The 21,907-nt window shown below is 46.8% G+C and overlaps 1 protein-coding gene and 1 pseudogene across 1 annotated transcript in view; both read left to right on the top strand.

The window, feature by feature from the left end:
* Positions 1-11,493, top strand: part of LOC147084125 (uncharacterized) — a 227,182-nt gene extending 215,689 nt beyond the window's left edge. Inside the window, exon 6 of the mRNA XM_085979847.1 lies at positions 9,976-11,493. Within this exon, the coding sequence (XP_085835973.1) occupies positions 9,976-10,845 (870 nt within the window). The 3' untranslated portion in view covers positions 10,846-11,493. The remainder of the gene's footprint in view (positions 1-9,975) is intronic.
* LOC147084124 (uncharacterized) overlaps positions 1-21,907 on the top strand; it is a 364,363-nt pseudogene that overhangs the window by 160,112 nt on the left and 182,344 nt on the right.

Below are 21,907 nucleotides of genomic sequence, written 5' to 3'. Positions count from 1 at the left end.
GTCAATCATCCTACCCCTCTGAACAGGCCCCGCCCCCTCTACCTACTCCGCATGAGCCGCCAGGCCCCGCTCTCGAAGTTGAGCCGGTACCGCGCCTGCGCAAGGCCTCGCATTCTGGGGAAGGCCCGGGCAACCGCGAGAGTCCGGATCACCGGCGGAAAGTGAGTTTTATCAGGGTTTTTTTTATATAGCGGAGAGAAGCGCGGGCGGGGAGATAAATAAATAGAAAATACAAACCGCACCGTCCCGGCACCGAGTGGAGCAGATTGAGCGGCCGCAGCCTCTTCTCGGAATGGCTTCTTCCAGTGATGACGTCACAACCGGGCCCCAGCCTCAGCGCCGGTGGAGGAAGGTCCCGCCCCCTAGCCGCACCGCCATTGGTTGGAGGACCAGGCCGCCGAGTTCAAGCCTCCCAGCTTAGCCCTTCTGCTATTGGTCAGCGCTCCCGTCAGTCAGAATCACGTTGCTCCGGCTCTTCCGTCACCCCGCGCAACTCAAACCCCTCCGTTCGGCGTCCACGGAGGTCCCGCCCGACTCTCAGGTTTGGTTTTTCTGGTATGTTACTTTATAATCTCGCTCTCCTCCTTACCTCGATTTAAATCGATTCCCCAACACTTTACTTTACCCCGGCCGCTGATTCCGCCTCTTCCCTGGGCCCGGCCTTCCGTTTTCTCCCCAAAGGCCCCGCGCAGGCGCACTGGCATAAGGACATAAGAAATAGGAGCAGGAGTAGGCCAATCGGCCACTCGAGCCTGCTCCACCATTCAATAATTTCATGGCTGATCTGATCCTAACCACCAATCTACTATCACAGAACCATCTCCTGAATCTAACATAATTAGACACACGAAATAGGAGCAGGATCAGGCTACGCGGCCCCTGGGCCCGCTCCGCTACCCACAGGGCCATGTCCGATCCGAACCTAGACTCATGTCCAAATTCCTGCCCGCTCCCCGTAACCCTTAATTCCCTTTACTTCTAGGAAACTGTCTATTTCTGTTTTAAATTTATGTAATGATGTAGCTTCTACAGCTTTTTGGGGCAGCATATTCCATGGACCTACCACCCTCTGAGTGAAGTAGTTCCTCCTCATCTCAGTTTTGAAAGAGCAGCCCCTTATTCTAAGACTATGCCCCCTAGTTCTAGTTTCACCCATCATCGGGAACATCTTCCCCGCATCCACCCGATCCAACCCCTTCACAATCTTATATGTTTCAATAAGATCGCCTCTCATTCTTCTGAACTCCAATGAGTAGAGTCCCAATCTACTCAACCTCTCCTCATATGTCCATCCCCTCATCCCCGGGATTAACCGAGTGAACCTTCTTTGTACTGACTCGAGAGCAAGTATGTCTTTTCTTAAGTATGGACACCAAAACTGTACGCAGTATTCCAGGTGCGGTCTCACCAATACCTTGTACAACTGAAGCAATACCTCCCTATTTTTATATTCTATCCCCCTAGCAATGAAAGCCAACATTCCATTGGCCTTCTTAATCACTTGCTGCACCTGCACACTAACCTTTTGAGTTTCGTACACCAGGACCCCCAGATCCCTTTGTACTCCAGTACTTTCCAGTTTCTTGCCATTAAGATAATAACTTGCTCTACGATTTTTCCTGCCAAAGTGCATAACCTCACACTTTCCAGTATTGTATTCCATCTGCCAAATCTCTGCCCACTTACTTAGCCTGTCTATGTCCCCTTGCAGGTTTTTTATGTCCTCACTCACTACTTTCCCTCCCATCTTAGTATCATCTGCAAACTTTGATATGTTACACTCGGTCCCCTCCTCCAAATCGTTAATATAGATTGTAAAGAGTTGGGAACCCAGCACTGACCCCTGCGGAACACCACTAGTTACTGATTGCCAGTCTGAGAATGAACCATTTATCCCAACTCTCTGCCTTCTGTTAGATAGCCAATCCTCTATCCATGCCAGAATATTACCCCCAACCCCGTAATTTTTTATCTTAAGCAATAATCTTTTGTGTGGCACCTTGTCAAATGCCTTTTGGAAGTCTAAATACACTACGTCCACTGGTTCCCCTTTATCCACCCTATATGTTACTTCCTCAAAGAACTCCAGCAAATTTGTCAAACCTGACTTCTCCTTCATAAAACCATGCTGACTTTGTCCTATTAGATTATGATTATCCAAATGCCCTGTTACTGTCTCCTTAATAATGGACTCCAAAATTTTACCTACCACAGATGTTAGGCTAACCGGTCTATAGTTTCCAGCCTTCTGTCTGCTGCCCTTTTTAAATAAGGGTGTTACATTAGCAGTTTTCCAGTCTGCCGGGACCTTTGCCGAGTCCAGGGAGTTTTGGAAAATTATTACCAATGCATCCACAATCCCTACCGCCACTTCCCTCAAGACCCTAGGATGTAAGCCATCAGGTCCAGGTGATTTATCCGCCTTGAGTCCCATTATTTTACCGAGTACCACTTCCTTAGTGATTTTGATCGTGTTTAGCTCCTCCCCTTTAGCCCCCTGTTTGTCCAGTGTTGGGATATTCTTAGTGTCTTCTACTGTAAAGACTGATATAAAATATTCATTCAGTGTTTTTGCCATCTCCATATTTCCCACCATTAATTTCCCGGTCTCATCCTCTAAGGGACTAACATTTACTTTAGCCACCCTTTTTCTTTTTATATAACTATAAAAACTCTTACTATCTGTTTTAATATTTTTTGCTCATTTACTTTCATAATCTATCTTCCCTTTCTTAATCAATCTTTTTGTTATTTTTTGCTGTCTTTTAAAGTTTTCCCAATCCTCTGTCCTCCCACTAGATTTGGCTACCTTATATGCCCTTGTTTTTAGTCTAATACTATCCTTAATTTCTTTACTTAGCCACAGATGTTGTGGTGGTGCCGAATGAGAATGCGTGGCCCCGCCTCTCCACATTTAAAGGGACACCCACCCCGTCCAAATTTAAAGGGAAACCCACCCCCTCCACATTTAAAGGGACACCCACACCCTGCACATTTAAAGGGGCACCCATCCTCTCCACATTTAAAGGGACACACACCCGCTCCACATTTAAAGGGACTCCCTCCCCCCCTCTCATGTCCTCTACTGTGGAGGAGGAATTCCTTGAGTGTTTACGGGATGGTTTCCTGGACCAATATGTCGAGGAACCAACCAGAGATCAGGCCATCTTAGACTGGGTGTTATGTAACGAGAAAGGATTAATTAGCAATCTTGTTGTACGAGGCCCCTTGGGTCGGAGTGATCATAATATGATCGAATTCTTCATTAAGATGGAGAATCAAGTTGTTGACTCAGAGACTAGGGTCCTAAATTTAAATAAAGGAAACTACGATGGTCTGAGTAGCAAGTTGGGTAGGATTGATTGGGGAATGTCACTCAAAGGGTTGACGGTGGATAGGCAATGGGAAACATTCAAAGACCGCATGGATGAACTACAGAATTTGTTCATCCCAGTTTGGCATAAAAATAAAACAAGAGGTGACTCAACCGTGGCTAACAAGGGAAATTAGGGATAGCATAAGATCCAAGGAGAGGACATATAAATTGGCCAGAAAAAGCAGTAAACCTGAGGATTGGGAACAGTTTAGGATTCAACAAAGGAGGACAAAGGGATTAATTAAGAAGGGGAAAATTGAATATGAGAGTAAGCTTTCAGGGAACTTAAAAACTGACTAAAAGCTTTTATAGATATGTGAAGAGAAAAAGAACATAAGAACATAAGAAGTAGGAGCAGAAGTAGGCCACACGGCCCCTCGGCCCTGCTCCGCCATTCAATAGGATCATGGCTGATCCGAAACTAGACTCACGTCCACTTCCCTGCCCGCTCCCCGTAACCCCTAATTCCCTTATCAGTTAGGAAACTGTCTATCTCCATTTTAAATTTATTTAATGTTGCAGCTTCCACAGCTATCTGAGGTAGCAAATTCCATAGATTTACCACCTTCTGAGTGAAGAAGTTTCTCCTCATCTCAGTTTTGAAACGGCAGCCCCTTATTCTAAGATTATGTCCCCTAGTTCTAGTCTCACCCATCAGTGGAAACATCCTCCCCGCAGCCACCCGATCCTCAGGTTTACTGCTTTTTCTGGCCAATTGATATGTCCTCTCCTTGGATCTTATGCTATCCCTAATTTCCCTTGTTAGCCACGGTTGAGTCACCTCTATTGTTTTATTCTGAATTCCAATGAGTAGAGGCCCAACCTACTCAACCTTTCCTCATAAGTCAACCCCTTCATCTCCGGAATCAACCGAGTGAACCTTCTCTGAACTGCCTCGAGAGCAAGTATATCTTTTCTTAAATATGGAAACCAAAACTGTACGCAATATTCCAGGTGAGGCCTCACCAGTACCCTGTATAACTGAAGCAAGACTTCCCTGTTTTTATACTCCATCCCCCTTGCAATAAAAGCCAAGATTCCATTGGCCTTCCTGATCACCTGCTGTACCTGCATACTAACCTTCTGTGTTTCATGCACCAGGATCCCCAGATCCCTTTGTACTGTAGCACTTTGCAGTTTCTCTCCATTTAGATAATAACTTGCTCTTTGATTTTTTCTGCCAAAGTGCATAACCTCACACTTTCCAACATTATATTCCATGTGCCAAATTTCTGCCCATTCACTTAGCCTGTCTATGTCCTTTTCCCATGATTTTTTATCTTGTTCAGTAATCTTTTGTGTGGCACCTTGTCAAATGCCTTTTGGAAGTCCAAATACACCACATCCACTGGTTCCCCTTTATCCACCCTGTTTGTTACATCCTCAAAGAATTCGAGCAAATTTGTCAAACATGACTTCCCCTTTATAAAACCATGCTGACTCTGTCCGATTAAATTATGCTTATCCAAATGTCCTGTTACTGCTTCCTTAATAATGGACTCCAACATTTTACCAACCACAGATGTTAGGCTAACTGGTTAATAGTTTCCAACCTTTTGTCTACCTCCCTTTTTAAATAATGTCGTTACATTAGCAGTTTTCCAATCTGCTGGGACTTTGCCTGAATCCAGGGAGTTTTGGAAAATTACCACCAATGCATCTGCAATCCCCACTGCTACCTCTCTCAAGGTCCTAGGATGTAAGCCATCAGGTCCAGGGGATTTATCCGCCTTAAGTCCCATTATCTTACCGAGTACCATCTCCTTAGTGATTTGAATCGTGTTTAGCTCCTCCCCCCCCATAGCCCCCTGTTTGTCCAGTGTTGGGATATTTTTAGTGTCCTCTACTGTAAAGACTGATATAAAATATTTGTTCAGCGTTTTTGCCATCTCCATGTTCCCCACAACTAACTTCCCAGTCTCGTCCTCTAAGGGACCAACATTCACTTTAGCCACCCTTTTTCTTTTTATATAACTATAGAAACTCTGCTCTCATACCTTCATAGTCTCCTTTATTTAAGCTTAGTACGCTGGTTTGAGATCCAACTCTCTCACCCTCCAACTGAATTTGGAATTCAACCATGTTATGGTCACTCATTCCAAGGGGATCCTTTACTAGGACATTTTTTATTAATCCTGTCTCATTCCGCACGACCAGATCTAAGATTGCCTGCCCCCTGGTTGGTTCAGTAACATACTGCTCAAGGAACCCGTCCGTAATGCACTCTGTGAACTCTTCCTCAAGGCTGCCCTGCCCAATTTGATTTGTCCAGTCAATATGAAAGTTAAAATCTCCCATGATTATAGCTGTTCCCTTAATACAAGGCCCAACTATTTCCTGATTTATACTCCGACCAATAGAGTTGCAACTGTTAGGAGACCTATAGAGTACGCCCACTAGTGACTTTTTCCCCTTATTATTCCTTATTTCCACCCAAACCGTTTCACTATCCTGATCCTTTGACCCAATATCATTTCTCACTATTGCAGTGATTCCATCCTTTATTAACACAGCCACCCCACCTCCTTTTCCTTCTTGTCTGTCCTTCTTAATAGTCAAATACCCCTGGATGTTTAGTTCCCAGTCATGGTCACCCTGCAGCCATGTCTCCGTAATGGCCACCAGATCATACCCATGTGTAGTTATTTGTACCGTCAACGCGTCTATTTTGTTACGAATGCTGCGTGCATTCAGATAAAGAACTTTTAAATATGTTTTGTGACAATTTATTCCTGCTTATACCCCCTTTACAACTTTACCTTTATCTTTATATATTGTGTTCCTTCCTGACACGCTCTGGTTTTTAATTCCTCCACTGCTACCTTGCTCTATTGCCTTCTCCGCTGACATTTTTATTTTTCGCTCTCTTGAAACCTCCCCCCCACTAATTAGTTTAAAGCCCTCTCTACAGCCCTAGTTATTCGATTCGCCAGGATTCTAGTCCCAGCACTGGCCAAGTGAAGTCCGTCCCAACGGAACCGCTCTCTCCTGTCCCAGTACTGGTGCCAGTGTCCCAAGAAGCAAAACCCATTTCTCCCACACCAGTCTTTGAGGCATGCATTTAACTCTCTGATTTTATTTACCCTAGCCAAATTTGCTCGTGAGGGCAGGTACAGCACAGGTTAGATACAGAGTAAAGCTCCCTCTACACTGTCCCATCAAACACTCCCAGGGCAGGTACACCATGGGTTAGATACAGAGTAAAGCTCCCTCTACACTGTCCCATCAAACACTCCCAGGGCAGGTACAGCACGGGTTAGATAGAGAGTGTCAGCCGTGGCTCAGGCGGCAGCACTCTCTCCTCTGAGTCAGAAGGTTGTGGGTTGAAGTCCCACTCCCGAGACTGGAGTCTAAAACTCTGTGCTGCCCCTCCAGTGCAGTGCTGAGGGAGTAAAGCCCAGTGCAGAGTAAAGTTCCCTCTGCACTGCTCCACTAACAGGCCTGAGCCCCAAACTCAGAAGAGCGCCCTCTGCTGCATTCCACTTGTCTCAGCAGCGGGAGAAGCGGGCGGCGGAAGTCCCGCCCCTCGGACACCCCGATTGGTTGGAGGACCCGCTGCCACCTCAGTCCTCCAAGCTCCGCCCGCTCTCTCCCTATTGGTCGCAGCTCCCGTCAGTCACCGCCGTGGAATTGATGACGTGCCCCAGTCTGGCTCCCCGCAGAAGAGAAGGGGCTGCGGCCGCTCAATCCGCTCCGCTCGGTGCCGGGACGGTCCGGTTTGTATTTTCTTTTTATTTATCTCCCCGCCCGCGCTTCTCTCCGCTATATATATAAAAAACCCTCATAAAACTCACTTTCCGCCGGTGATCCGGACACTCGCGGTTGCGCGGGCCTTCCCCATAATGCGTGGCCCTGCGCAGGCGCGGTAGCGGCTCATCCTCAGGAGCGGGGCCCGGCGGTGCATGTGGAGTAGGGGGAGGGGGCAGGGCCTGTTCAGACCCCGCGCTCACCTTGGAGCGGCGCATGCGGAGTAGGGGGAGGGGGCGGGGGCGGGGCCTGTTCGAGCCCGCGCTCACCTTGGCGCGGCGCATGTGGAGTAGTGGGAGGGGGCGGGGCCTGTTCAGAGCCTGCGCTCACCTTGGAGCGGCGCATGCGGAGTAGGGGGAGGGGGCGGGGCCTGTTCAGAGCTCACCTATAACAATAAGAACAACAACAACCTGTATTTCTATAGCGCCTTTAACGTAGGAAAACATCCCAAGGCGCTACACAGGAGTATTGTAAGACATTGAAAAATGTGACCCCGAGCCACAGAAGGAGAAATTCGGGCAGATGGTCAAAAGCTTGGTCACAGAGGTGGGTTTTGATCAGCCATGATCTCATTGAATGGCGGAGCAGGCTCGAGGGGCCGAATGGCCGACTCCTGCTCCTATTTTCTATGAAAGAGAGGCGGAGAGGTTCAGGGAGGGAATTCCAGAGCTTAGGGTCGAGGCAACAGAAGACACGGCCACTGATGGTGCAGCGATTATAATCAGGGATGCTCAAGAGGGCAGAATTGGAGGAACGCAGGTGTCTCGGGGGGGGGGCGGGGGGAGGAGGTTGTTTTCTTTGGAACCGAGGAGGCTGAGGGGAGACCTGATTGAGGTGTATAAAATGCTGAGGGGCCGAGATAGGAAGGACCTATTTCCCTTGGCAGAGGGGTCCACAACCAGGGGGCGTAGATTTAAAGAAATTGGTCGGAGTCTTAGAGGGGAGTTGAGAAATGTTTTCACCCAGAGGGTGGTGGGGGTCTGGAACTCACTGCCTGACAGGGTGGTAGAGGCAGAAACTCTCATCACATTTTAAAAGTACTTGGATGTGCACTTGAAGTGCCATAACCTACAAGGCTACGGACCAAGTGCTGGAAAGTGGGATTAGTGTGGATAGCACTTAATCGGCCGGCATGGACAAGATGGGCCTAATGGCCTCCTTCTGTGCCGTAATTTTTCTGTGATTCTATCGCGGGGGGCGGGTGGTTGTGAGGCTGAAGGGAATAACTAAGATAGGGAGGGGCGAGGCCATGGAGGGATTTGAAAACAAGGATGAGAATTTTGAAATCGAAGCACTGCTTAACCGGGAGCCAATGTAGGTCAGTGAGCACAGGGGTGATGGGTGAACGGGACTTGGCGTTGAGTTACGACACGGGTAGTTTTGGATCACCTCAAGTTTACATAGGGTAGAATGTGGGAGGCCAGCCAGGAGTGCGTTGGAATAGTCGAGTCTAGAGGTAACAAAGGCCCGGGTGAGGGTTTCAGCAGCGGATGAGCTGAGGCAGGGGCGGAGAAGGGCGATGTTACCGAGGTGGAAATAGGCGGTCTTTGTTATGCTGCGGACATGCGGTCGGAAGCTCATTTCAGGGTCAGATATGACACCGAGGTTGTGAACAGTCTGGTTCAGCCTCAGAGAGATGTTAGGGAGAGGGATGGAGTCAGTGGCTAGGGAACAGAGTTTGTGGCAGGGACTGAAAACAATTGCTTTAGTCTTCCCAATATTTAATTGGAGAAAATTTCTGCTCACCCAGAACTGGATTAGAGACCGTGGAGGGTCGAGAGAAGTGGTGGCGAGGTAGAGCTGGGTGTCGTCAGCGTACATGTGGAAACTGACGCTGTGTTTTCAGATGATGTCACCAAGGGGCAGCATTTAGATGAGAAATAGGAGGGGCCCAAGGATAGATCCTTGGGGGACACCAGAGGTAACGATGCGGGACCGGGAAGAGAAGCCATTGCAGGTGATTCTGTGGCTACGATTAGATAGATAAGAATGGAACCAGGTGAGTGCAGTCCCACCCAGCTGGACAACGGTGGAGAGGTGTTGGGAGAAGGATGGAGTGGTCAACCGTGTCAAAGGATGCAGACAAGTCAGGAAGGACGAGGAGGGATAGTTTACCTTTGTCACAGTCACAAAGGATGTCATTTTTGACTTTGAAACTTGATTTGACTTCAGGGCCAAGTCAGTGAGGTGGATTGGGCTGTTTCTGGCCCGCTGGTTGTTGTGGGCACGGCTGGACACCAGTGGGACCGGCTCTACCCTGTTTGTTCTTTGAGGCAAAATAAGCCAAAAAAGGTTCCTGCTCCCCCCTTACCCTTTCTACACTCCTTTTACAGGGTTTTAGAAGTGGAGCATTTACAGACAGGAAGCTTAAACCAAACATCACCTCAAGATCTGAGAGTTACGCGATTCCTCAGGACCTGATTCAGTCGCTCCTCCAATCTGCTGGCACCCCCGTGAGTTCACACTGGGGAGAGAACTTTTAAATGTTCTGAAAGAGCTTTAAAATCTACAAGTACCTGAAGCAACACCAGTAGCCACACACTGAGGGAAACCCGGGCCCCGTGTGTGGGCAGGGATTTATTGCACCCTCCGTGCTCCTGGGACACCAGCTTGTTCACACTGATGAGCGACCAATTAAATGTTCTGACTGTGTGAAGAGATTTAAAAGGTCCCAGGATCTGAAGAGACACCAGCTGGAGAGAGCAGGAGAGATTCTGTTCACCTGCTCAGTGTGTGGGAAGAGATTCACTCGGTCCTCGAATCTGCTGGCACACCAGCGAGTTCACACTGGGGAAAGGCCAGTGAAACATTCCAACTGTGGGAAAAGCTTTCAAATGTCCCAGGTGCTGAAGGGACACCAGCTGGAGAGAGCAGGAAAGAGGCCATTCACCTGCTCCGTGTGTGGGAAGGGATTCACTCGGTCATCCGACCTACTGACACACCAGCGAGTTCACACTGATGAGAGACCGTTTACATGTTCTGTCTGTGAGATGAGCTTTAAAAGCTCCAGGAATCTGAGCGGACACCAGCGAGTTCACACTGATGAGAGACCATTTAACTGTTCTGCCTGTGGGAAGAGCTTTAAAACCTCTGAGAATCTGAAGCAACACCAGCGAGTTCACTCCGATCAGAGGCCATTTACATGTTCTGTCTGTGGGATGAGCTTTAAAAGCTCCAGGAATCTGAGTGGACACCAGCGAGTTCACACTGGGGAGAGACCGTTCACCTGCTCTGTGTGTGGGAAGGGATTCACTCAGTCATCAAGCCTGGTGAGACACCAGCGAGTTCACACTGGGGAGAGGCCGTTCACCTGCTCCATGTGTGGGAAGGGATTCACTCGGTCATCAAGCCTGGTGAGACACCAGCAAGTTCACACTGGGGCGAGGCCATGCACCTGCTCCGTGTGTGGGAAGAGATTCACTCAGTCATCCCACCTACTGTCACACCAGCGATATCACACTGATGAGAGACTATTTAAATGTTCTGTCTGTGGGATGAGCTTTAAAACCTCTGACGATCTGAAGCAACACCAGCGAGTTCACTCTGATCAGAGACCATTTACATGTTCTGTCTGTGGGATGACCTTTAAAAGCTCCAGGAATCTGCACGGACACCAGCGAGTTCACACTGGGGAGAGGGCGTTCACCTGCTCTGTGTGTGGGAAGGGATTCACTTGGTCCTCGAATCTGCTGGCACACCAGCGAGTTCACATTGTTCTGTAGTGCAGGGCCCTGTAGACAGCTGGGGTGACATGAACATGGAATGGATGAATGTTTTTTAATTCTTGTACAGCTGTTTAATCTTTAAGATTGTTGTGCTGATGATTCCCTTTGTTTCACTGTTCATAGACACATAGAAGATAGGAGCAGGAGTAGGCCATTCAGCCCCTCGAGACTGCTCCGCCATTCAATGAGATCATGGCTGATCATCCAAATTCAGTACCCTGTCCCTGCTTTCTCCCCATATCCCTTGATCCCTTTAGCCTTAAGAAATATATCTAACTCCTTCTTGAATATATTTAATGAATTGACCTCTACTGCCTTCTGTGGTAGAGAATTCCACAGGTTCACCACTCTCTGGGTGAAGAAATTCCTCCTGATTTCAGACCTAAATGGCTTACCCCTTATCCTTAGATGGTGTTACATAGAATGTACAGTACAGAAACAGGCCATTCGGCCCAACTTGTCTATGCCGGTGTTTATGCCCCACACCCACCCTACTTCAATTAACCCGATCAACATCTCCTCCCATTCCTTTCTCCCTCATGTGGCTTCCCCATAAATCCATCTGTGCTGTTCACCTCAACCACTCCCTGTGGTAGCGAGTTCCCCATTCTCACCATTCTCTGGGTAAAAAAGTTTCTCCTGAATTTCCTCTTGGATTTATTAGTGACTTTTATATTTATAGCCACATAAATATGATGAGATTTTGTTAAGCTGACCAGTATGTTGTTGTACTTTGTCTTTTTCTGATGAATGAAACATTACTGAGCCCCTGTACCCGTGTTATGGGATGAAGTGCCAGACAAGTAAAGACACAACATCTGGGTGTGAATCTAATAATAACCTCACGGACCGTATAGGTGTGATAACCAGACGGGCTTGTGGTTATAGTCTGGTCACAGATGGACTAAATTCCCTGAATTAGCAGGAGTTCAGGAGGCGGTCAACAGATGGGTCCAAACAATCCCATTTCCTGAGCAGTAACCAAGCTTGTGTATAAGAACAGGCCACTTAAGCCGTTGTCAGTTGGAACAGACTCGAGAAGATCGCACGTGAATCCACTGTGCTTCTATTCTCCAGATTGAGGGAATTATCACCCGATCTGTGTTATGCAGCGCTCTTAATAAAGCCTGGAGAGACAATTTGTGTTCTTGTGAGCTTGATTATCTGGTATCCGAAACCCTGGGACTCCCGATCATTAGAGCCAACCTCAGTGTGTGGAAAGGGATTCCCTGGTGTATCCCACCCGCTGACACACCAGAATGTCCACAGTCTGACTGCGGTGGGTCGATTCCACTGTTTCCGATGCCTTTAATCACATCCAGGACTGAACCATGTTAATTCAGGCAACTGGGACTTGTTAATGTTAAGAGCCCCCAATAACTGGGCTGGATTTAAAGATTATTCCCTGTTCTCTCAGTACTGGTGAGCAGAGAGAAGCTGATGTTATAGAATCATAGAGCACAGTGGGATGCCTTTTGGCCCATCGTGCTGGCTCTCTGAAAGAGCGATGCAATTAGTCCCACTGCCCTGCTCTTTCCCCACAGCCCTGCAAATTTCTGCCTTTAGTATATATCCAATTCCCTTTTGACAGTTACTATTGAATCTGCTTCCACCTCCCATTCAGGCAGTGCATTCCAGATCATCACAATTCGCTGTGTAAAAAAAGTCTCCTCATTTCCTCTGTAGATTCTTTTGCCAATGATCTGAAATCTGTGTCCTCTCGGTACCGACCCTCCTGCCAGTGACAACAGCTTCTCCTTGTTTGTTCGATCAAATCCCCTCATAATTTTGAGCACCTCGATCACAGCTCCACTTAACCGTCTCTGCTCCAAGTTATATTGCCATTGTTTTGTGAATTGTTGCTGTGATCGAGGTGCTGGATGTCCGTGCCTGAGGAATGGGACATTCTATCCTCGTGAGCACCGAGTGTCAGCATCCAGCAATCTCTGGTCAGGGACTGTCTTTTTAAACTGCCTCACCTGAGCTTTTTGACTCCCTGATTTCATTATTAAACATTTCAGAGTGTTTGCAGACTGACCAAGGCTGAACAGATACATGTGAGGTATTACATTTCAGTAGGAAGAATGGGGAGGTCACTTATCACTTGGAGGGTGCGAGTTCTAGGAGCAAAGGGATCTCGGAGTACAAATACACAAATTACTAAAAGTTGTGACACAGGTTATGAAATAAAGAGTAGATTGCCTTTCAAAAGCTAGGCTTTATTAACCTTAAAAAACCAGCAAGTACATGTTGAGCACCCAGTCTCAACCAAACTGTAGAAAACTGAATTTAAGATGGCCACCACAGGTCACATGGAATCAACTAACCAATAAGTTTACAGCATATATCTCAAGGCAGGAAAACAGGCAACCAATTACAATGCTTCTTATAAAACAAGAATAATCACCACATTCACCCCTCCTTTTAAAATATACTTCAACCTAGGTAGCCTTTACAGTTTACAATTAGTTATTTATGACTAGAGCAATACATGTATAATGCCTTCAACAATTTTAAAATTTTACTATTAAATTATTAATTATTTTAAAAGTCCATTTTTAATCGGTCGACCGGATATCTTGTTCGTGTCGACCTTCTTAGCCTTGGTGGAGTTCCTTGCCCTCCCACACCAGGAGACACAGAAATATCTTCTGCAGGGAGGCTATCAATATCCCGATTATCAACGGTTTCCGGATTGGAAGTCCCATTAGAAGGTAGACTGGGAGGGTCATGAACATCCATCGGGGGCAGACTAAGAGAATTGTAAGTGTCTGCAATAGGATTGGAAATGTTCGTAGTATCTGTGACGACATCAACATTATCTGAATTATGGCCATTGTTAATGTCCTCAGGAGAGGGCTGGCCACCACAGTGAGCTAAGTCTTTAACTGAAACCGTACTTTCTTTCCCATCTTGGAATCGAATGTGAGCATATTGGGAATTTGCCTCCAATAGCTCCACCTCCTCCACTAAAGGATCATACTTTGACAGTCTAACATGGCGTCGGAGCAGCACAGGTCCCTGCATAGTAAGCCATGAAGGTACCGAATATCCTGCAGTGGATCTCTGTGGATAGTTGAAGAGCCTTTCATGGGGGGTCACATTAGTAGCCGTTGAAAGCAATGATCTAATGGAATGCAGGGCAGCAGGCAGTACCATTTCCCACTGTGTATTCTTAAGGTTCCGGGATGTCAAAGCCAACATAACTGCCTTCCAGATCACCCCATTGTATCGTTCGCACTGTCCATTACCCTGGGGATTACACGGGGTAGTTCTGCTAGTAGAAATTCCCCGACTCTGGAGGTATTCCTTCAACTGGGAAGACATAAAAGAACTTCCCTGATCCGAATGGATATACGCAGGCATCCCAAAGATGACAAAAAGTTGAGTCAGACATTTAATAACTGTAGCAGCTGCACAAGGAAAAGCAAAAGGGAACCTTGAAAACTCATCCACAACAGTAAATATATATCGATTCTGAGTCGTTGAAGGAAGAGGCCCCTTAAAATCAACGCTCAGACGTTCAAAGAGAGAAGTAGCCTTCATAAGATGAGCTCGTTGAGGCTTAAAGAAATTCGGTTTACACCGGGCGCAGACAGAACATGACGAAGTCATCCGCTTGACGTCTTCAACTGAAAAGGGCAAATTCTTACTGCGTATGAAGTGTATCATCCTCGTAACACCAGGATGGCACAAAGCATTATGAAGATTAATAAGCGTATCTCCGTGAAGCACAGAACAATAAGCCCTCGACAGCGCATCAGCGGCAACATTATCCTTCCCCGGACGATAGACTATATCGAAATGGTAGCATGCCAACTCGATCCTCCACCTCATTATTTTATCATTCTTAATCTTTCCGAAATGTTTGACATCAAACATGAAGGACACAGATTTTTGGTCAGTTACTAACGTAAAATGTCGCCCAGATAAATAATGTCTCCATTTACGCAGTGCTTCTACTATTGCGTACGCCTCTTTCTCTACTGATGAATGTCTCTGCTCACTATTGCTCAGAGTATGTGAGAAAAAGGCCACAAGTCTTCCATTTTGGTTCAGGGTAGCCCCAATTGCAAAATCGGAAGCGTCCGTCTCAATCACAAAGGGAACCTGCTCATTAATAGAATGCACAACTGCTCCAAGGATATCCTTTTTAAGATTATCAAAACACATCCTGGCCTCCCATGATAAAGGATATGTCGTAACCCGAATAAGGGGCCGGATCTTCTGCGAGAAGTTTGCAATCCAATTAGAATAATAAGAAAACAGTCCAACAACTCGTTGCAAGGCCTTAGAATTAGTAGGGCAAGGTAAATCAATCAGTGGTCGCAGCCATTCTGGATCTGGTTTAATCTTGTTTCCCGAGATAATATACCCCAGTAAATTTACCTCGGTGGTCAAAAAGATACACTTCTCTTTATTGAAAGTTAAGCCAACTTTTTCCGTAACTTGAAGGAATCTTTCTAGATTAAAATCGTGCTCCACCCTTGATTTGCCACACACCGTGATGTCATCTAAATATGAGAAGGTGTCAGAGAGAGAGTTATCACTTATAAAAGCATCCATTGCCCGTTGAAAACAGGCGACACCGTTAGTAACACCGAATGGTACTCGGCAAAACTGGTACAGCTTTCCACCAGCTTCAAAGGCCGTATATGGTTTGTCCCTCTTAGCGATAGGAATCTGATGATAAGCACTCTTTAGGTCAATAGTGCTAAAAACCTTATATTGAGATACTTTATTGATAAGCTCATCAATCTTAGGCAGGGGGTACGCATCTAATTGAGTATACCTGTTAATAGTTTGAGAGTAGTCTATCACCATTCGCTTCTTATGTCTCTCATTAGTGGTGACAACTACCTGTGCCCGCCAGGGCGAAAAACTAGGTTCAATGATTCCTTCCGATAAAAGACGTTGAACTTCAGAATTAATAAATTCTTTATCCTGACTGCTATACCTTCTTGACTTGGTAGCAATTGGCTTACAGTCTGGCATCAAATTGGAAAAAAGTGATAATGGAGAAATGAATAAAGAAGTTAATCCACAAATAGACAAAGGTGGCTTGGTTCCTCCGAAAGAAAGACTGAGGGACTCATATAATTGAAGCACATCATGACCAATCAAAATGTCCACACAGAGATTAGGCAGAACGGATAGGCGTATATCAGTATATACGTATTACCTAGGAGAATTAATTTCACAAGGCAACAACCAGCTACTTGTGAGGTGAGAGTCGTCTGAGCCATACACACCCGATAGGAAACAGGCGAAATTTTCAAACGCTTCTCCCTCACAAACTGAAGACTTATAAAGCTCTCAGTACTGCTCGTATCTATAAGGGCCTTCACTTCTAACCCATTAACTTGGGCCATAACTATAGCTTTGTTTAGGCCATGGGAAAAGGCGGCAGAAACTGATGCAATAAACGCCCTATCTAAAGGCTGAATGGTCGCAGAGGAGGCAACCGATTTGCAAACACGTGCGTAATGACCTCCCTTGCTGCATTTACTACACACAGCCTCCCGGGCAGGGCACTTCAGACGGGGGTGCCGGGCGTTCCCGCAAAAATAACACTTCTGAATCCTAGAGGCAACAGCTGCCGAAGTAGAAACTGTTTCGGAATCTGGTAAACCACTCCCTTTCATCCGGAGCTGCCGAAACCACGGTCGCAGGCCGATCAAAAAAAGCATAAGAATCCGAACTTCTCTGAGCCAAATCCAATGTAGAGGCTTGCTCAAAAACACTCTTAAGATCCAAGGTCTTATTTTCTAATAACCGCTGACGAATTGATCTAGACAGTAATCCATTAATAAATGCATCCCGTACCGACTCTTCCTTATGTTCTTCTGCAGACACAGCCTTATAATTACAGTTAGCACCAAGGCACCGGAGTGCCTGTAAATAAGCATCCAAGGATTCTCCCGCCTGCTGCCTACGGGCAGATAAAAGGTGACGTGCAAATACCTCATTTTTGGGTTTAAGAATTTTTTTTCCCAACGTAGCAATGGCCAATTCATAAGTTTCACAGTCCAAAATATACTTATAAACACATCCGGAGCAATGTAGTTGATTAGTATATCCAACTTATTTAGAGATTGCTGATCCAACACACCCAAAAAGTTTTTAAATGTACGATACCAATGTTTCCATTGATCATCCACTCCTGCAGAATTAGGGTCAGCATTAAATCGTTCCGGTCGAAGATATCGTTCCATTATAGCAAAAGGTTAATAAATTGAAATAAAGAGTAGATTGCCTTTCAAAAGCTAGGCTTTATTAACCTTAAAAAACCAGCAAGTACATGTTGAGCACCCAGTCTCAACCACTGTAGAAAACTGAATTTAAGATGGCCACCACAGGTCACATGGAATCAACTAACCAATAAGTTTACAGCATATATCTCAAGGCAGGAAAACAGGCAACCAATTACAATGCTTCTTATAAAACAAGAATAATCACCACAGGTTAGCAAGGCCACAAAAAAAGCAAACCAAGCACTCAGGTTTATTTCTAGAGGGATCGAATTGAAAAGTAGTGAAGTTATGCTAAACCTGTATCGAACCTTGGTTAGACCACACTTAGAGTACTGCGTACAGTCTGGTCGCCATATTATAAAAAGGATATAGAGGCACTGGAGAGGGTGCAGGGAAGATTTACAAGGATGATACCAGAAATGCGAGGGTATACATATCAGGAAAGGATGAACAGGCTGGGTCTCTTTTCTCTTGAAAACAGAAGGCTGAGGGGTGACCTAATAGAGGTCTTTAAAATTATGAAAAATTTTGATAGAGTGGATACAGAGAGAATGTTTCCACTTGTGGGGAAGAGCATAACTAGAGGCCATCAATATAAGATAGTCACCAAGAAATCCAATAGGGAATTCAGAAGAAACTTCTTTACCCAAAGAGTGGTGAGAATGTGGAACTCACTGCCACAGGGAGTGGTTGAAGCGAATAGTATCGATGCATTTAAGGGGAGGCTAGACAAGCATATGAGGGAGAAGGGAATCGAGGGTTATGCTGATAGATTTAGATGAGGAAAGACGGGAGGAGGCTCAAGTGGAGCATAAACACCGGCATGGACTGGTTGGGCCGAATGGCCTGTTTCTGTGCCGGATATCCGATGTAATCCTATGTCAAGTATCCCAGCTGGCTTAGCTCCAGGCACTTTAGCTCAGTGGGCAGCACTCTCACCTCTGAGTCAGAAGGTCGTGGGTTCAAGTCCCAGTCCAGAGACTTGAGCATAAAAATCTAGGCTGACACTCCAGTACTGAGGGAGTGCTGCACTGTCAGAGGTGCCGGTTTTCGGATGAGATGTTAAACCGAGGCCCCGTCTGCTCTTTCAGGTGGATGTGAAAGATCCCATGGCACTACATTGAAGAAGAGCAGGGGAGTTCTCCCCGGTGTCCTGGGGCCAATATTTATCCCTCAATCAACATCACTGAAATAGATTATCTGGTCATTGTCACATTGCTGTTTGTGGGAGCTTGCTGTGCGCCAATTGGCTGCTGCGTTTCCTACATTACAACAGTGACTACACTTCAGAAGTTCTTCATTGGCTGTAAAATGCTCTGGGACATCCTGAGGTTGTGAAAGGCGCTACTGATGAGAATCCATTTAAATGTTCTGACTGTCAGAAGAGCTTTAAATACTTCGGGGAGTCCTGAAGCAACACCAGCTTGTTCACACTGATGAGAATCCATTTAAATGTTCTGACTGTGGGAAGAGCTTTAAATACTCCGGGGAGTCCTGAAGCAACACCAGCTTGTTCACACTGATGAGAATCCATTTAAATGTTCTGACTGTGGGAAGAGCTTTAAATGCTCCGGGGCTCTGACCAGACACCAGCGAGTTCACACCGGGGAGAGGCCGTTCACCTGCTCTGTGTGTGGGAAGGGATTCTTGCAGTCCACCAACCTGCTGGCACGCCAGCTTGTTCACACTGATGAGAGAGCCTTTAAATGTTCTGACTGTGGGAAGAGCTTTAAAAACTCTTATAATCTGCTGAGACACCAGCGAGTTCACACTGTTCTGTAACGCAGGGCCCTGCAGATAGATGGGGGAGACATGAACGTGGAATGGACAAATATTTTATAAATTCTTGTACTGCTGTTTAATCTTTCAAACTGTTGTGCTGATGATTCCCTTTATTTGACTTCATGTTATTTTGCTATTTTTCCTTATCACAGGCAATTGCCTATTAAAAGTCAAACACGTGCCCCCTATTTAAAGGGGCATGAGAAATAAGAGCAGGAGTTGGCCATTCGGCCCCTCGAGCCTGCTCCGCCATTCAATAAGATCATGGCTGATCATCGACCTCAACTCCACTTTCCCCCCCGATCTCCATATCCCTTGATTCCCCTAGAGTCCAACAATCTATCGATCTCAGCCTTGAATATACTCAAAGACTCAACATTCACAGCCCTCTGGGGCAGAGAATTCCAGAGATTCACAACCCTCTGAGTGAAGAAATTCCTCCTCATCTCAGTCTTAAATGGCCGACGCCTTATCCTGAGACTATGGCCCCTAGTTCTAGACACTCCAGCCAGGGGAAACAACCTCTCAGCATCCACCCTGTCAATCCCCTTCAGTATCTTGTATGGACCAAGTTCCCTGAATTAGCAGGAGTTCAGGAGGCGGTCAACAGACGGGTCCAAACAATCCCATTTCCTGAGCGGTAACCAAGCTTGTGTATAAGAACAAGCCACTTAAACAGTTGTCAGTTGGAACAGACTCGAGAAGATCGCGCGTGAATCCACTGTACTTCTATTCTCCAGATTGAGGGAATTATCACCCGATCTGTGTTATGCAGCGCTCTTAATAAAGTCTGGAGAGACAATTTGTGTTCTTGTGAGCTTGATTATCTGGGTTCCAAAACCCTGGGACTCCCGATCATTAGAGACAACCTCAGTGTGTGGAAAGGGGTTCCCTGGTGTATCCCACCCGCTGACACACCAGAGTGTCCACATTGTGTCTCAATTTCTCTGCTCCCCTCACTCACTCCAACCTACCTCCCTCTGAGCTTGCAGTATCCCGTTCTCTCCGATCCAACCCTAACATTGTCATTAAACCTGCTGACAAGGGTGGTGCTGTTGTTGTTTGGTGAACCAATCTCTACTGTGCGGAGGCTGAACACCAACTCTCTGACACCTCCTCCTACCTCCCCCTGGACCATGACCCCACTACCACATCAAGCCATTGTTTCCAGGACTGTCACTGACCTCGTCTCCTCTGGAGATCTTCCCTCCATGGCTGTGAACCTCATAGACCCCCAACCCCGCACAGCCCACTTCTACCTCCTTCCCAAGATCCACAAACAGGGCTGCCCTGGTAGACCCATCGTTTCAACCTGTTCTTGTCCCATGGAACTGATTTCTTCCTATCCAGACTCTTTTTTTCTCCCCTTGTCCAGTCTCTTCCCACCTACATTCACGACTCTTCCGACGCCCTCCACCACTTTAATAGTTTCCAGTTTCCTAGCCCCAACGGTCTCCTTTTCACTATGGACGTCCAATCCCTCTACACCTCCATCCCCCACCAGGACGGCCTGAGGGCGCTCCGCTTCTTCCTTGAACAGAGGCCCCACCAGTCCACGTCCACCACCACCCTCCTCCGCCTGGCTGAACTTGTTCTCACGTTGAACAACTTCTCCTTTGACTCCACTCACTTCCTCCAAATTAAAGGTGTTGCTATGTGAACCCGCATGGGCCCTAGCTGTGCCTGCCTTTTCGTGGGATATGTGGATCATTCTTTAAGAACATAAGAAATAAGAGCAGGAGTGGGCCATACGGCCCCTCGAGCCTGCTCCGCCATTCAATAAGATCATGGCCGATCATCGACCTCAACTCCACTTTCCCGCCCGATCTCCATATCCCTTGATTCCCCTAGAGTCCAACAATCTATCGATCTCAGCCTTGAATATACTCAAAGACTCAGCATTCACAGCCCTCTGGGGCAGAGAGTTCCAGAGATTCACAACCCTCTGAGTGAAGAAATTCCTCCTCATCTCAGTCTTAAATGGCCGACCCCTTATCCTGAGACTATGGCCCCTAGTTCTAGACACTCCAGCCAGGGGAAACAACCTCTCAGCATCTACCCTGTCAATCCCCTTCAGAATCTTGTATATTTCAATGAGATCACCTCTCATTCTTCTAAACTCCAGAGAGTATCGGCCCAATCTACACAACCTCTCATCATAGGACAGCCCTCTCATCCCAGGAATCAATCTAGTGAACATTCGTTGCACCGCCTCCAAGGCAAGTATATCCTTCCTTAGATAAGGAGACCAAAACTGTGCCCAGTACTCCAGGTGTGGTCTGACCAAGGCCCTGTACAATTGGAGCAAGACTTCCTCACTCTTATACTCCAACCCCCTTGCAATAAAGGCCAACATGCCATTTGCCTTCCTTATTGCTTGCTGTACCTGTATGCTAGCTTTGTTCCAATCCTACTCAGGTCCCCTCCCTCACCTCTTTTTCCGGTACATTGATGAATGTATCGGTGCCATTTCCTGCTCTCGCCCTGAACTACATTTCATTCACTTTGCTTCCAATTTCCACCCTTCCCTCACCTTCACATAGTCCATCTCTGACTCTTCCCTTCCCTTCCTCGACTTCTCTGTCTCCATTTCTGGGGATAGGCTATTGACCAACATCTACTATAAGCCCACTGACTCCCACAGCTACCTGGACTACACTTCCTCCCACCCTGCCTCCTGTAAGGACTCTATTCCATTCTCCCAGTTTCTCCGTCTCCGCCGCATCTGCTCTGACGATGCCACCTTCCATACCAGTGTTTCCGACATGTCTTCCATTTTCCTCAACCGAGGATTCTGCTCTACCATGGTTGGCATGGCCCTTGACCATGTCCGTACTATCTCCCGCACTTCTGCTCTCACCCTTCCCTTCCCTCCCAGAACCACGATCGGGTTCCCCTTGTCCTCACCTTTCACCCCACCAGCCTCCACATTCAACGGATCATCCTCCGCCATTTCCGCCACCTCCAGTGTGATCCCACCAGCAAACACATCTTCCCCTCCCTCCCCTTTCAGCATTCTGAAG

The sequence above is a fragment of the Somniosus microcephalus genome, unplaced genomic scaffold (genome assembly GCF_052327205.1).
Source record: "Somniosus microcephalus isolate GS21.2 unplaced genomic scaffold, FLI_Smic_1.0 scaffold1, whole genome shotgun sequence".
Taxonomy (NCBI): domain Eukaryota; kingdom Metazoa; phylum Chordata; class Chondrichthyes; order Squaliformes; family Somniosidae; genus Somniosus; species Somniosus microcephalus.
This window is presented reverse-complemented; position numbering and strand designations above follow the sequence as displayed.